This window comes from Caretta caretta, chromosome 2 (assembly GCF_965140235.1).
Source record: "Caretta caretta isolate rCarCar2 chromosome 2, rCarCar1.hap1, whole genome shotgun sequence".
NCBI classification, from domain to species: Eukaryota; Metazoa; Chordata; order Testudines; family Cheloniidae; genus Caretta; species Caretta caretta.
In genome coordinates, this window is record NC_134207.1 from 52,519,579 (window position 1) to 52,536,900 (window position 17,322).

General features: G+C 39.0%; 1 protein-coding gene across 7 annotated transcripts in view; it reads left to right on the forward strand.

Moving 5' to 3' along the window:
• PAG1 (phosphoprotein membrane anchor with glycosphingolipid microdomains 1) overlaps positions 1–17,023 on the forward strand; it is a 188,340-nt gene extending 171,317 nt beyond the window's left edge. For 6 of the 7 annotated variants that reach the window (XM_075125091.1, XM_075125090.1, XM_048841039.2 and 3 more), the window contains 2 exons: positions 5,032–5,091; positions 7,208–17,023. In XM_075125091.1, coding sequence (XP_074981192.1) covers positions 5,032–5,091; positions 7,208–7,561 — 414 coding nt within the window. In that variant the 3' untranslated portion in view covers positions 7,562–17,023. The remainder of the gene's footprint in view (positions 1–5,031; positions 5,092–7,207) is intronic. The other variant, XR_007355367.2, reaches the window with a different exon arrangement.
• The last annotated feature ends 299 nt before the right edge of the window (positions 17,024–17,322 follow it).

A 17,322-nucleotide genomic window follows, 5' to 3' on the forward strand; every position in this document is an offset into this window, starting at 1 on the left:
ACAGAGATCTTGTAGGTGTTTTGTCTCTAACCTGGTGGCTGAACTTTGTGACTTTGTCCTTACCCATAACTATTTCACATTTGGGGACAATGTATACCTTCAGATCAGCGGCACTGCTATGGGTACCCGCATGGCCCCACAGTATGCCAACATTTTTATGGCTGATTTAGAACAACGCTTCCTCCGCTTTCGTCCCCTAAAGCCCCTACTCTACTTGCGCTATATTGATGACATCTTCATCATCTGGACCCATGGAAAAGAAGCCCTTGAGGAATTCCACCATGATTTCAACAATTTCCATCCCACCACCAACCTCAGCCTGGTCCAGTCCACACAAGAGATCCACTTCCTGGACACTACAGTGCTAATAAACAATGGCCACATAAACACCACCCTATACCGGAAACCTACTGACCGCTATTCCTACCTGCATGCCTCCAGCTTTCACCCTGACCACACCACAGGATCCATCGTCTACAGCCAAGCTCTGCGATACAACCGCATTTGCTCCAACCCCTCAGACAGAGACAAACACCTACAAGATCTCTGTCAAGCTTTCTTACAACTACAATACCCACCTGCAGAAGTAAAGAAACAGATTGATAGAGCCAGAAGAGTTCCCAGAAGTTACCTACTACAGGACAGGCCTAACAAAGAAAATAACAGAACGCCACTAGCGGTCACCTTCAGCCCCCAACTAAAACCCCTCCAACGCATTATTAAGGATCTACAACCTATCCTAAAGGATGACCCAACACTCTCACAAGTCTTGGGAGACAGGCCAGTCCTTGCCTACAGACAGCCCCGCAATCTGAAGCAAATACTCACCAACAACCACATACCACACAACAGAACCACTAACCCAGGAACTTATCCTTGCAACAAAGCCCGTTGCCAATTGTGCCCACATATCTATTCAGGGGACACCATCACAGGGCCTAATAACATCAGCCACACTATCAGAGGCTCGTTCACCTGCACATCCACCAATGTGATATATGCCATCATGTGCCAGCAATGCCCCTCTGCCATGTACATTGGTCAAACTGGACAGTCTCTACGTAAAAGAATAAATGGACACAAATCAGATGTCAAGAATTATAACATTCATAAACCAGTCGGAGAACACTTCAATCTCTCTGGTCACGCAATCACAGACATGAAGGTCGCTATCTTAAAACAAAAAAACTTCAAATCCAGACTCCAGCGAGAAACTGCTGAATTGGAATTCATTTGCAAATTGGATACTATTAATTTAGGCTTAAATAGAGACTGGGAGTGGCTAAGTCATTATGCAAGGTAGCCTGTTTCCTCTTGTTTTTTCCTACCCCCCCCCCCAGATGTTCTGGTTTAACTTGGATTTAAACTTGGAGAGTGGTCAGTTTAGATGAGCTATTACCAGCAGGAGAGTGAGTTTGTGTGTGTGTGGGGGTGGGGGGGATGTGAGAAAACCTGGATCTATGCAGGAAATAGCCCGACTTGACTATGTAAAGAGTTGTCACTTTGGATGGGCTAGCACCAGCAGGAGAGTGAATTTGTGTGGGGGGGTGGAGGGTGAGAAAACCTGGATTTGTGCTGGAAATGGCCCACCTGTTGATCACTTTAGATAAGCTATTACCAGCAGGACAGTGGGGTGGGAGGAGGTATTGTTTCATATTCTCTGTGTGTATATAAAGTCTGCTGCAGTTTCCACGGTAAACATCTGATGAAGTGAGCTGTAGCTCACGAAAGCTCATGCTCAAATAAATTGGTTAGTCTCTAAGGTGCCACAAGTACTCCTTTTCTTTTTGTTATTTGTGTGTGCTCAAATTATATTGGGTATTTATTAGGGCTGTCAATCACAGTTAACTCACGCGATTAACTCAAAAAAATTAATCACAATTAATCGCACTTTTAAGCAATAGAATACCAATTGAAATTTATTAAATATTTTTGGATGCTTCTCTACATTTTCAAATATATCGATTTCAATTACAACACAGAATACAAAGTGTACAGTGCTCACTTTATATTGTTTTTTATTACAAATATTTGCACTGTGAAAATGATAAAAGAAATAGTATTTTTCAGTTCACCTCATACAAGTACTGGAGTGCAATCTCTTTATCATGAAAGTGCATGTTACAAATGTAGGGTTTTTTTGTTACATAACTGCACTCAAAAACAAACCAATGTAAAACTTTTGAGCCTACAAGTCCACTCTGTCTTACGTCTTGTTCAGGCAATTGCAAAGACAAACAAGTTTGTTTACATTTGCAGGAGATAATGCCCCACGCTTCTTGTTTACAGTGTCACCTGAAAGTGAGAACAGGCATTTGCAGGGCACTGTTGTAACTGGCGTCCCAAGATATTTACGTGCCAGATGCGCTAAAGATTCCTATGTCCCTTCATGCTTCAACCACCATTCCAGAGGACATGCGTCCATGCTGATGACACTTATTAAAAAAATAATGTGTTAATTAAATTTGTGACTGAACTCCTTGGGGGAGAATTGTACGTCCCCTGCTGTTTTACCCGCATTCTGCCATATATTTCATGTTATAGCAGTCTCAGATGATGACCCAGCACATATTGTTCATTTTAAGAACACTTTCACTACAAATTTGACAAAATGCAAAGAAGATATCAATGTGAAATTTTTAAGACAGCTACAGCACTCAACCCACAATTTAAGAATCTGAAGTGCCTTCCAAAATCTGAGAGGGATGAAGTGTGGAGCATGCTTTCAGAAATTTTAAAAGAGCAAGACTCTGATGCAGAAACTACAGAACTCAAACCACCAAAAAAAAGAAAATCAACCTTCTGCTGGTGGCATCTGACTCAGATGATGAAAATGGATATGTGTTGGTTGCACTGCTTTGGATCATGATCAAGCAGAACCCATCATCAGCGTGAACGCATGTCCTCTGGAATGGTGGTTGAAGTAGGAAGGGACATGAATCTTTAGCACATCTGGCATGTAAAATATCTTGCAACACTGGCTACAACAGTGCCATACAAATGCCTGTTCTCACTTTCAGGTGACATTGTAAACAAGAAGCAGGTAGTATTATCTTCTGCAAATGTAAACAAACTTGTTTATCTGAGCGACTGGCTGAACAAGAAGTAGGACTGAGTGGACTTGTAGGCTCTAAAGTTTTACATTGTTTTATTTTTGAATGCAGGGGTTTTTTTGTACATAATTCTACATTTGTAAGTTCAACTTTCATGTTAAAGAGATTGCACTACAGTACTTGTATTAGGTGAATTGAAAAAATACTAGTTTGTTTGTTTTTTACAGTGCAAATATTTGTAATAAGAAATAAATATAAAGTGAGCACTGTACATTTTGTATTCTGTGGTATAATTGAAATCAATATATTTGAAAATGTAGAAAACATCCAAAAATATTTAAATAAATGGTATTCTATTATTGTTTAACAGCACGATTAATCACACGATTAATCATGATTATTTTTTTTAATCACGCAATTAATCGTGATTTTTTAATCACTTGACAGCCCTAGTATTTATTAAAATATTAACAAATCTCCAGAGTTTCACAATTTTTAATGTGAATGATTTTGTCTGAAATGTGTATTGGATATATATTACTTGCTGTTTATTATTGGTGAGTCTCCTATTTAACATGTTTCAATCATCCAATCAGGGAGCAGAAAAACACCCTATAATATAGGTGGCTATATTAGAATTAAAGTGAACAATTTACACACAACCCATAAGCCTGAAAATTATTCATCAAGATTGTTCAGTGAATACTTACAAATAACAAGGTTATTGAAAGAAAATTAAGATTGCTTTGCTAATAATTAACCAAAAAGAGCTAAATATATAATAAATATTATTTGTAATGAATATTTACACCAACCCTAATATTTATGGGGAAAATTTATCAGTATTAATGACTTTATTCCTGTCAGGTGTGAAAAATCTTCCAAAAAATCTTTTTATTTCATAGTCATTGATGCAAAGAAATGTATTTGCTACTCTGTAGCTCCCCAATCCAGAGAATACAATGTCAGAATCTGCAGGGACTAGGAATTGATTAAAATGGTTCACGCTTTGAAGAATTAATCGAGAGCTGACACATACAGTTCCCTGAGTGCCAGAGAAAAGGTGTTTGTCTAATTAAAATGTATTCAGAGTAAAAGTCATCCTGAGGTAGAGCTCCGGCAGCATCACATGTTTCTTGACATGTACGTGCATAATGCATTGAAGTGCAGGCCTGCTCTGTCTTTGAGAACTACAGCTGCAGCACAGTTGAAAATGGGAATTGATTGAATCTTTTAAGCATTGTAGATGGGGGTTGTTGTAGGGTTTTTTTTAATTCTAATTTCCCATTCCTCTATTTAGCTTTCACTATCAACGCACAGCAGCATCTGCTGGTTCTGCTGTAGCAACAAAAAAGGGAATGTTTATGTAAATATATCTTTGATTTTTTTGTTAAACCAACCTCACGGGTAACACCTGTATTTCCTCAGTTGTGAGGCCAAAGCCTCCAACCCAACATCAAGACAACAGCCACAACCATTTTGCAAAGGTTCCATCGACATTTTAACAAAGAATGGTACCTCCAGTAACTCAAGTGTCTCTTTTAAAGGGATATTATTCCTTTGAATTTGTTTAAACTAACTATTTTTAATTAGAAATAATTCTTAGATGTAAATAGTGTGTTATGGTAAGCCTTACATAACAGCCTGGTGTTAATTGTTCATGATTGTAAACCCTTTGAAGACTCCTCCTTTTTTCACTAGAAATCTAACTGCAGGAATCCTATAGAACCGAGTCCATTTAACCATTGAATTGTATTTACCTTTATTTATGATAGTCAGGTTCAGAACAATGCTGGTGCACTAAAAAGCCATACTACCCTCAGGGCTGTTTATCTCAAAAGCAGTAGCATGGATATTAGTTGATGTAAAATAGAATGGAGTGAGCAAATACCCATGTAATATATATTGATTCTAAGGGGAATGCTGTATTACAGATTTCACCATGTTCACTGTTAATGAGGATTTTTTTCTCTTACAGAGGCTTAGTTCACTGTCTTACAAGTCTCGAGAGGAAGACCCGTCTCTTACAGAAGATGATGTAGGTTTCTTGCATGAAATTTAATAACTAACCAGAAGACATTTTTTTCAGACTGAGATCAGCATAAGTTGTGCATGATTAAGTGGGGTCTGAGAAAGGTGAAAATTCTCTGGAGGGAGACTAAAGCTGTGGATTATTTTTTCCATTTATAAAGCCAAAGTCATAAAATCTGAGGTGTTCTAAAGGAGAACATTGCATTTTGGTTTTTCATACCTGTTACTAGGGGGTTACTGCCTTGTAAAGAATTAATACCAATAAATAATTTGAGGCCATAAATAGTCCAGTTGATTTCAATGAGGAGTTCTGCTTAAAATAAATCAGTGGCCCAATATGGCCTGTTTTTTTAAGTGCTCCCCTACCCATAGTGATTGGGGCAGTGTAAAATAGATTTAAATCATAATAAAACCATTTGGAATATAAAGCCATCCTCTAAAAATGTATACAAGTAAAACAAACGAAGGGGATCCAAATAGGGAAGGAAGAGAAAAGTTTTTTTTAAAAAAAGAGAGAAGCTGAGTGTGGTCACCTCGAGTAACCCCATGAAATACACAAATATGTGTTGTCTAAACAAAAAAGCAAACACAAACTTTACAGTGCGCCACATGATCTCATATATTATATTAAAAGAGTCATAGACAGGCAGTCATCCTTGAAGTTGGGTTCCTTTAATTTAGTCCTGGGACTCTATGCATGCATGAACATGGTATTTCAGGAAATATATTAGTAGGAAAACTTTTTGTCTGTATTTCCTATTGTTTGTAGGAAATAAGAGATGGGAAATATCACCACCTGGAAAGTGATACATCTGTTAATCAATTAAAAAATACACCAGAACATTAATAGAAGTGTTTGAACTGCCTATGAGAATCACAGATGCACCTGCGGCACTCAATGTTGTCTTATGATAATGCACATCTCTTGTTTCTTAATTCACTTAATCCAAATCATGAATGACCCTGCATGCGTGTGAAAGACCCAAGATGTAACAGAAGAGCTATGTTTCCATTAACAAAGGTAGTAGGCTCAGAAAACCCACATATGTCAGCTCCACCCCCTGCCTTATGCACTACAAGGCTCTCTGCGTTCCAGCAGAGAAGGGGTATAGACAGAAGTGGAACCACAAAGCTAAATCCACACATAGGGTGGAGCAGTGAGTATCATCTACTTCTGCACCACATATCTAGAGCAGTGGCTGTGTGCTGTCTACTGCATTCTGGGGTTCAGGATTCCAAGTCTGGGCTCCAGGCCTTTTATGTGTGCTTGTTTGAGCACATGGCCCCTGTATTCAGCTCTGTGTGTTTTATGAGATTTGGCTCTCTTTATTAATTATTCCCTTTGAAAGTGACTTTTTATGGAACCATTAATGCCCTTGTTTGCGGTTTATTATTTCATAGCTTTTCAGGCACATTGATTTTGTCATCTGCTAGTGGGAATTGACTAGTGTGACCATGGGTGTTCCCTCTCCCTGTCAGCCTCCAAGACATGCTGACAAGGGTTTGCTCTTTAACTTGTAATCCTAAGTCACAGAGGGACTGATCCTGTGACCCCTGCTCAGGAAGCAATCCCACTGAAGCCAAATGAATAGGGTCTGAAGCATCAGGCCCAGCATTAGCTCTAGTTTTATTTAATATTGCCTTGTCTGAGTAAATGTTGTCCTCCATTTTTATTTTCTCTTCACATCCTTGGTCCCTCATAGCACCTGTGACTACTATAGTTACAGTGCAGCCTCTATCCACGGGTAAAAGAGTAGGCATTCTATCAGAGGTTCTAAAATTAGGTCCAAATTACATTCCACACACACACTGTTTTCCAGAAGCTGAAACCCGTCATTTCCTTGTCACACCCACAGTCAGCCAGAGCATTGAGAATCTTGAGGTAGAACTTACTGTAACTCTATCAACTTTCCCACAGGGCTGGCTCTCTTTTGTATACAAATTTGGCTACAAGGGATTATGTTCAATGGTGGTTGTTAATAAATAATGTTTTCTCCATAAAGAAAATTGATGCATGTAGCAGCAATATACTTTTCCATGGCTGACTTCAAAACAGATTGAGGATGATGAAACAGAAGTTCTTTGCTATGCTTAAAAATTAAATCCGTCTCTCTCTTCCCTAGATTTCAGCTATGTACTCTTCTGTGAGTAAACCAGGGCAGGCCATCAGAGTGCTGGATTCTACTTACACTAGTATTCAAGAAGTTGTACCTCAAAGGTCCCCATCTATTTGCAGTGGCCTCTATGCTAGCGTAAAGGACTTGGAAAACACCTCAGACATTACCACTGTGCCTCAGTCAGCGGACGGGCCAAATGGGGAGTCCGAGCCGGACTACGAAGTGGTCCAGTCAGTAAGCCAAGAGGAAGACAAGACCTTATCAGTGCCTAACACCAGCCAAGCTGTTCTCCAAGGAGAGAATGACTATGAGAGTATAGGGGACTTGCAGCAAAACTCTAGGGATATCACCAGACTTTAATTGCCCTGGCAACAAGATTATGACAAGTATTATCAACAGGTATTTTCAACAGATTCATGTGAAACAAGAACAGGAATATTTTTCCTTTTGAACAACAGAAAGTCAAAGTATAAGTACAGAACAAAAGTTAAAGACAAAGAAGCAAAACATTTTTCATCCAGGATGCACTATCTTGCTGGTTGTGTGAACCTCACTAGAATGATTACATCTGTTCAGGATTGAAATCAAAAGGGTTTAAAGGATCCTTTATTGTTAGAGTTTCAAGACAACCAGTATTTGGGAAAGAGTACCACATTTGTCACCTCAAAGTGATCACTTCCTAAAAATACTGTCATTAAAGAAAACCAGCTTTACATTTCTAAATATTATTCTTGTCCTTAGCTTCAAAATATTTCTCAAGGATTGTTTGGCTTCAAGTTCAGCCCTCCTCTTCAAAGAGCAAATCTCAGATTATTTTAGCTCCATACTTCAACTCAGACTTTCTTTGTGGGGCCAGGAAAAATGAGTTTAACTTTACACAGGAGGAGCTCTGCATTTCAGTATATTAGGACTGTGAGCTCTTGCAGCCAGATGTGATAAGAGATGGATACAGAATATTAATGTGTTCCATTCCGGTTTTATTACTGCAATGGTCTAAACAAAAGGTACTTCAGTTCACAAGTGACTTACATCAATAGTACTTGAATTCATTTTGTAGAGTCCATGTTTTTTTAAGTCAAGCTTTAGAACTTGACTGTCAGTATTTAAGGACTGGTATTTGTAGGGGTTGTTTGTTGCCTTTTTAAAAATTATCTGGGAGCATATTGCTTTAAAACTATAGCCTTAACATTTAGGTTCTGTCTCTTGCACACATTCAGACTTACACACACAGCATTTGGGCAGCTGTCGTGTTACATCTGAAGGGCTGTGCAAATGGATGTCTGGTCCACATTAACGCAGCATTGACCTCATCTTTAAGAAATCTGCTTCTTTTAAGTTGCTCAACTTAAATGTAATCAGATCCAAATGTAAAAAACATATTTTTTTATTATGAGAATTTATTTACTGGGTGTGGTACATGGGGGTTGATATTTTAAGTTTTATGCTTACTTCCTAACAAATTTTCCATGTTCAAAAATATTGTATATTAACTTGCCATTTTATGTAACAAAAAAATTATCCTGGTTTTAAAAACATTACCTATTAGTTGTAATAGAAGCACATAAATGAATACTTTAATTGTTACTAGGCTTTATCCGATTTCTAAGCAGGTGTGTAGAATATGCCTTGCTGTTTTTTCAAAAATCAAAATCATTCAGTCTGTGCAAAGACCACTTTGTTAAAAGGCAAAGAGAGAAAAGAAGAGGATGAGAAATGTTCAGGGAAAGCCCTGGTGCTCAACATTCCTATACTAAAAACTAATGGGGAAAGAAAACAGCAAGGGAGGAGAAGACTCTCTTGGGATGAGATGGTAATTGACCATTTTGGCAACCAGTTTTAAAATCAGTATCATTCCAGAGCATTCAAGTTACATGGTTACTAATAAAAACAAAGGATATGGCTTAGAGAGATTAAATAGATAGGTGTTTTGCTGGTTCTTTTGTTTCTTTCAACACACCATAATGGACCACACTAAGAACACAGGAAAATGCACCACATCTGGTATATGTGTGTGTGTTATTTTATACACACAAACACAGCTGCAAAATTTAAATTCAGATTTAAATTTCTCCTTCTCCCAAAATTTGATAGTGTTCAAATCCATGGGCCATCTCATGTTTGTATATGCAATATTATATAGTGTGTGTTTGAAAATGTTTGTTTTTGCTTTAAAAAAGAAAAGCAAAAAGATATGCATACACTGAGACTGGGCCCAGTTAGTGGTATAATGTTTCAATTGGTATTAAGCAATACTGGTAATTTTTACCAGGGATGTATCAAATCTAACTGGGTATTTTTGTAACTTATGGGCACAGTAAATACTTGGTCTCATAAAGCACTACATACCAAACATGAATTTGTTTAATAACACACAGTTATAAAAGTGATTATTTTAAGCTGTAAGCAGTAAATTCATTCATTATTATACAAGACACAGAATTATTTTGTGAAGCAGTGATACTCTCCAATGAAATCTTGCAGTATCAGAGCAATGAAAACTTTCTGGATCCTGACCTCCCACTCACTCTGGGACATTTGGGCTGTGACTCTTTTCGTGCACATGCAGAGGCAGTTCAGACTAAGCCACAAGTATCTTGGTCCTGGCTCAAAGTCCTTTCAATACTTTCATCCTTGTACCAGATTCTCTGCCTCCAGTTTATTGTTTCTGCCTCTTCCACCTTTCAAAGCCAATTTTTTGGGGGGGCAGCTACAGTCTTTCCCCCCTATTTTCCCATTTCCTTTCCTCAAAAATTTTGGAGGGGGGGGCTCCCTAAACAAGGGCCCCTGCTGGGATCCTTCTTTGCCTATTCTTCCCACCCCCATCATGGCAGCACAGGTCAAAGGTCAAGAGGCATACCATTTGTAAGGAAACCTACTCAGGAGCCACAGATGGGGAGATCTGCCAAGACTACTCCCTAAGGGGCTCAGAGTCTGGGTGGCTAGTTGGGGCATTTATATCCCTTCACACCCCTGAGATTCCTTTGTGGGGGTGGATCAGTGCTCTTTAGCTGTTGGAAGCCAGCAAACAGAACAGTCCTCCCTCATGAAGGACTCTTCAGGGGCAAGTCCAAAATTCCCTTTCAGCCTCCAGGTCCAATCCACCTTTAAAGAGAAATGTGCCAGGGTCCCATCCCAAGTTCTCACCTGGATAATGTAATCACTTGACAAGGAATCTGGCATCTCTTCTCACTCCTTTCCAAGAGTAAGATCTGGACTCTCAATGATGCTTCCACTGCACTTCCTCTTCAGCTGTATATTGGATGGGGGAAGCACCAGAGCTCAGCAGCATCCTTCGGCAGATGTTTCAAACCAGGGTCACAAATAGATTAATACTAGTATTTTTAAGGCAGAGGGACATGCTTTGCCTGTCCTTACTTCTCTCTCCTTTTCCATTAATTCCTCCATGCTCACTACATCCCAAATGTCTCATATTAGGGGTGAGGTCAGTATCCAGAACATATTTGCTATCTGATGATTTTCTTTCTACGGCCTGCTGTACACTTAAAAGTTTCGCTGGCATAGCTATGTTGGTTAGTAGTGTGAAAAAAATCACACCCTAATCAGCATAGCTGCATCAGCAAAAGCCCTAGTGGAGATACCAGCAAAAAAGTCCTTTGGCTGGAATCACTAATTTCTTTCAGGGAACTGGTATAAACTATGCCAGCAAAATAACTTTCTTTGTCAGTATAAACTAGAATCTCACGATATAAACTGTCTCTTCACTAGGAGCTTTTGCTGATTTAGTTATACCAGCAAATCTTTTCTAGTGTAGTCAAGGCCTAAAACTGATCTCTCCTCCAGCCACAAAGATAAAGCCACAGAGTATTTATATCACATCCTTATTGAGGCCCATGTACCTAGTTACCAAAATAATCTAATCTATTCATAATCTGACCAATTGATTAGTATTCAATGTTTCCATACCACTTTGTAAGTGTTCATTTAGTACAGAGGTAGAGAGGATGTGGCCAGCTCCTGAAGCCTCTTGGACAAGTCAGAACTGACTGTGCAATTTGTAGGAAGAGAGGAACACAGACTAAAAGTCTTGGAAAGTCAGAATGGTTAGGCCCAGGATGGGAATAGCCATGTCACAGTCTTTCCAGAAAGATAGATGTTACAACAAAGCCTTGCAATGAAGAATTATTGATCTTCTTTTGTAAATCTTTAGTGATCCAGTGAGCTTTCAGGCCGGGGGCGTACTGGGTCTACATCTGTCTAGGATTAATAGTTGCTCATGGTCTTTTGCATAAAAATCACTTGTAAACTCTCTCATATGTAGCAGGGTGAATAGTATTAGAAAAAAATTGCAGGAGGGAAATAGGTGCTGTGATTCAGACTCTCATTGGTCACCCAAAGTTGAAATCTTCCACAGTAGCAGTTGGCTAGGTATCAACTGCTGCATCCTTCAGGACATAACATATTGTGCCTTTAGGAATCCATCTTCCAAGGATTCTTCTGGGCTGTATACTTTTCCATGGATCCCTGCACAGTTCCTGCTGATACTCTTGCTCAAAATTCTGTATACCGAGTGTTCTCTGTTGTTAAACCTTTTAATGGTGCTTTTTAAGATGCTGGATAAATGGTTTCAATGTGCTTTCTCAAAGCTGAAATGTAAAGCTGTGACATACATCATTCTCTGTTGCAATGTGTGCTTTCCAGAACTTAGCTTTGGCAGTATTATTCTAACTGCAAAACTCTCTAACAATGCTTCCTTTTTTCTCGTCAGCTCACACAGATTCAAAATGGAGTCTTCACACCTGACAAGTCAATCAGAGTTTAAAATCAACCAGTCAGAGCCAGTGCCTTGGCTTAAGATCAGTTGGACACGTGAAGGTGTGATCTGTACATTATGGGGTTGGAATAATATATAAATGGGGCCCAGTTCAGGAACTTACCTCCCACTCCCAATTCTTATATATACATTTTACTTTGTAATCTATCTAATGAAATATAGTCCTGAAACATAAATTGAATTAGAGTCAAATTCTGAGATCCTTTCTTTGCCTTTACACAGGCAAACTCTAATTTAATTCAGATTTGAATCACTGACTTCAATTGGAGCATACCTGAGTAAGGCTGTTGGACTTTGCCCAAATGAAGAACTTGGCATTTAGCTTCTTGCAAAATACAAGAATTCAGAAAGAATGACTCAGCATCTCAGACAGTGGTTTGTTGCGCTGTTACAGACCTCAAACCAAACATTGTTCTGAGGGAAAGAGGATCAACTTTTATTGACTTGGATGAGTATTGCAACTGTTGACACCAGTGCAGAAGTTGGTCCCTAGTGTCTCTCTGTATGATGGTAGTGATGGAGGACATTGTGAAGAGAGCTCTCGGTCTGAGGAAAGGCAGGAAGATATATTCCAGCATCCCTTTCCAACTAGCCATAGCTTTTAGTGATAAAAGAAATTGGTAGATTTATAACACTGAAGAGATAAATGGGACAAGGGAGTTCCCACACTCAGATAATTATCTGAAGTCCCTTCCTTGCAGAACAGAGAGCCCCATTATATATACCGTTGAATGGGTCAGTATGGAAGAACCCATGCTCATAATTCTTATGTCCCCCCCCCCCACCCAACCCAACCTAGAAACATGCAATAGATTTATTGCCTAAGTGCCACTTTTCCAGTAGTGCTAAAGCATACCACGTGCACTGGGCATTACACTTTTCTTGAGGGCTAGTCCAAACATGAATGGTGATTTCTAATGTGATCAGTTTCTGATGTAACCCAGTGATCAGTTTACAAAACATAACTGCACATCTTGCATATGTAAACCACTGGTCAGTGTGTATCATGCATCTGTCCTCAATCCACAGAGGACATGAGTCGGCTACAGTGCCTGGCTGTCTAATTCAAACTATAATAACTCATGCTTTTAGCTCTGGAGGGCCCCAGTTCAAACTCTTGCCAAGCTGGCAATCATCACACATAGGCTGACAAAGTGCCTGCAGCTAAAGATATAAACAGATCACTGTTTCTGCACAAGAGTTATTAGGCTGATCTACTGTACATGCTGTTGTCCTGCTGTTTACTTTCTAAACTTATGGCTTTCATTTATGTTCTTTTTATCCTTTTAATAGTCGTTGCCTACAAATTTGTATATTTAAAAACCCACTGGCTAATTTTAACAAGCATGAGTACATGTTTGTAATAGAAAAGATAAAAGGAGACTCTGGTTTAAAGGGCAGCTATGTTCAAAGGGTAGCTGTGTTATTTCTTCCTGTTTGTATAAAAATAACAAACTGTTCAGACAATTGGAGGGTACTTAAAGTTAATTTTGTTTTAAAGATTCCATTATTTATTTTATTCGGGATAACTTCCTTTCAGTACAATATAATGTTGCCACCTCTTGTGTTTTATATGAATCTTATAAAATTTAGTACTGGGGGGGGGGGGTGTTCAGTGTCTCCAGCTCCTGGAATCCTGTGATTACTTGAGAATCTCAGCTTCTCAATTTTTTAATGAAAATTTCTAATGCCTCATACTTGCAGAGAAAAGCTTGAAAACATGACAAAAGTGTAACCAAAAGGGTCTACAACCCAAGACACAACTTTTATTTTTAAAAAAGTCATGATTTTTTTAACACTGGGAGTTGGCAGTGCTGAAGCTCTGACTTTGTAATGCCCTGAAAGAGACTTAAAGTATTTCATTTCTGGCTTTCACTATAGGCTGGGTTTGTAACATCCATCGTTTATGGAGCTGTTTGGTTGTTGGTGTTTTTTGTCACATTGACAGCAATCAGCATTTTAACAACACTTCAGTCCTTTTTGAAATATGGCTTAGCTGTCAGGGAGCGTGGATACTGCATCAGATTGAGAACTTAGCGTGAAATTTTCAACAGCAGCTAATTGATTTAGAAGAATGGGCCCTATGCTCCTCAGTACTTAGGTCCTTTTGAAAATCACAGCCTTAAGGACCAGATCCTGCAGACCTTACTCAGGTGAGTAGCTGTCACCTCAGCAAGCAGCTCAGCTGACAAGCAAGGATTGGTGAAACATAAACAGATAATATGATAAAAATGTATTTTAAAAAACACATCTAAGACAAGACAAGAACTTTTCAGGCTCTTGCAAGCAAGTGCAGTCTCTCAGATACCTGAGGACACTTGCATTTTGCTTTTATCCTTGAGGCTATATCGGAACTATTACTTAGCCCGTTTCGTCAGCGTTTTCCTACAAGCAACCAGCTCCAGTCTACTGCTCTGGCTTTGCACGGACAACTGAATTTTCCTAGTAGCTGCTGATTTGGCAGCTGTGTCTCCCTTAATTATTGCCACCTGGGCCTGTCTCTGCTCCTGGAAGCGGCTGTTTGCTTCACAAGCTTTAACTCATACCAGGAAAGCTAACTGATCCTCCTCAGGCAGACCAGTTCTCCAGTTTAAAGAAAAGGGTGTTGAGAGCCAAACTGCCAAAACAGAAAGAATAGTTTCTTCTGAGGGATGAAATGTAGAATGCTGTAGCAACTGGAAGAAGAGTAAGAAAAGGAATGACAGGTAAGTTTCATTTATGTTTCAGCCATATCACAAAGATGTATTCCTCCCAGGAAAGATTCCCCTAGCAAGAAAGACTGCAATTCAAGGGGAACATTCCCAATGCCTAGAAAGAGATTAATTCAGCTCCCCCATCTCTCTTCAGGAGCGTTGCTCCTGAAGGTTTCCATAAGCCAGGGGTTCTCAGACTTCATTGCACTGCAACCCCCTTCTGACAACAAAAATTACCCCAGGACCTCAGGAGGGGGATCAAAGCCTGAGCTCCCCTGAGCACCACCACCCCAGATGAGGGGGCGGGGATCCCAAAGCCTGACCTCCACCACTCCAGGCAGGGGGGAGAGGGGCCAAAGCCCAATGGCTTCAGCCACAGGCAGGAGGCCTGTAACCTGAGCCCCGCCGCCCAGGTCTGAAGCCTTTGGCCCCGGGCAGTGGGGCTTGGGCTTTGGCCCTAGGCCCCAGCAAGTGTAAGCCAGCCTTGGCGATCCCATTAAAATGGGATTTTGACAGTTTTGACACCCACAGTTTGAGAACTGATGCAAAAAGAGGCAATGCCAGGAATTCTCTCCTCCCTCTGCCCCATGCGGTACTCGGCTAGCTTTTTCTGGAGAGCCCAGATAAACAAACAAACAAAAATAATGAAAACCTAACTTCTAATTAGTCAGCACTGTATGGGAAATCTCAAGTGGACAAATTTTACAATTGCAGTGATGGAAATCCTGTTTAACCACTGCTTCCAAGGTGGTGATCTGCACGGTGCACTAATGGACTGTGACTGAAATCAGAAGAATTGGCCTCTTTGATTTCAGTAGGATTATTCGCAAAAGTAAGAGTTGCTGGAGCAGGCCCTTAGATACAAAACAGCTAATTTGTGTTTCTGTGAGTATTCTGTGTATTACAACTGAAGTGATAAAAGGTTCTTTATTTCTCTGACCCTGGTCTACAATCGATCATGACTTCCATTGCACCAAATAGAAATACGGAGCTTTTTGTATGGGGAAAAGTTGTTAGTAATGGCTATTACAAAAGAGTATGCCTTGGTAATAATTCTTCAAGGATTTGCTTTAAAGCAGGTGTTATAGAGAATAGCTAGGCTTCAGTACAAAAATCTTTATTTATGTATGAGACATCGTATCCTTAAAGCATATGGGGTTTATATTTGTAATTATAGGCACTTGTTTTTAGTTTAACTATTGTTCTAAAATGGAAAAACATTTTTTATTAGAATGATTTCCTCGTAATGGTCTATTAAGGAACAAATAGTGTTTTCTGGGCTATAGTTGACTTTTGTCACTGAAGCAGAACTGAAAAAATATTCTCTAACCAGCCTGATTTGAAAATGAGATGATTAGAGCTGTATCCTGCTATGATATCTTGGACTAGATACAGAGAACATGTTAAATATATGGTATGTAGTTCAGATGCATGGATAGTGAGACCTTTAAAGGAATGCTTGTGATATAAGAAAGTGCAATCAGTGCATACAGACTTCCAAGATGGCAGCATTTGAGGTTTGTTTGCAATATGGTTGGTGATTTGGCTTGCTACCTTTGAAATCCGTATAGTTTTATTCACAGAACCAACCAGCAGTAAAGTAGGTTAGTTTTCAGAAATTATATTCCATAAACTATAGCTTGGCTGTAATTTCAGGGTTGTACCATTATGAAAGTAATTCAGATCCAAAATTCTAAGTTATGGTTTTGTAAATTGATAAATGACATGAAATTCCTTTCAGTGTGGGGGGGGGTTTGGTTTTTGGGCGGGTTGGTTGTTTTTTTTTTTGGTGGTAATATGTATGATCTGGTGTCATCTAGCTCTACCATTATTCTAAGAATGTTCGTTTGATGTTTCTAGCCAATTTAGCTTTTGGCTGCTGAAAGCACAGTAGGTAATTATGGTTATTTACTGTAAATATAGACAAGTTGTGTGTAAATAAACTTTTTTGCCCTGATGTAACTTAAGTATGAGACAAGTTATGTAAAAGTAAGAACACAGGTCAATAATTTAAAATATAGGTTTTAATTATGTACAGCAGTGCCCTAATCCTTATTTGTTTGTATGCTGGTAAAATCTTCATATACTGTACTGTACTCTCTGAAAAGCTTTTAAAATTGGCTCTGCCATATTTCTGATTCATGTGATATTTGCATATCGCTTTTGAATATATTGGTGATCCGTGTAAACAATGTCAAACTGAGAAATGTTTCACATTGAAATTAAATGAAACACACCAAATTTTAAAAATCTTAGGGAAATTCAGTCGATTGAAAATCTATAAAAATTTAATCAAAACTAATAACTACAATAAATCAGTTTTGTCACTTTTTGAAAGTGTCTTTTTTTTCTTTTTTTTAACAAATATTTCCACATTCTTTTTCATCCTGCTCCTGAAGCCTCTGAAATCCTCATTGTTTGATGGAGTCTTTTGATATTAATTTCAACCAGAAATATTTTGGGCTGGCCATACAATCTGATTATTTAAAGGGAGACTCTGACACTCTTACTCATGTTGAGTAACACCTTCTGCCACAGGCTGATCTTGTAGAGAGTTGGTATGTGTGTACTTCCATGCATTGCAAGCAGTCCCACTGCAGACACAACTGATAACCTGATTTCACTGAAATTGGTGG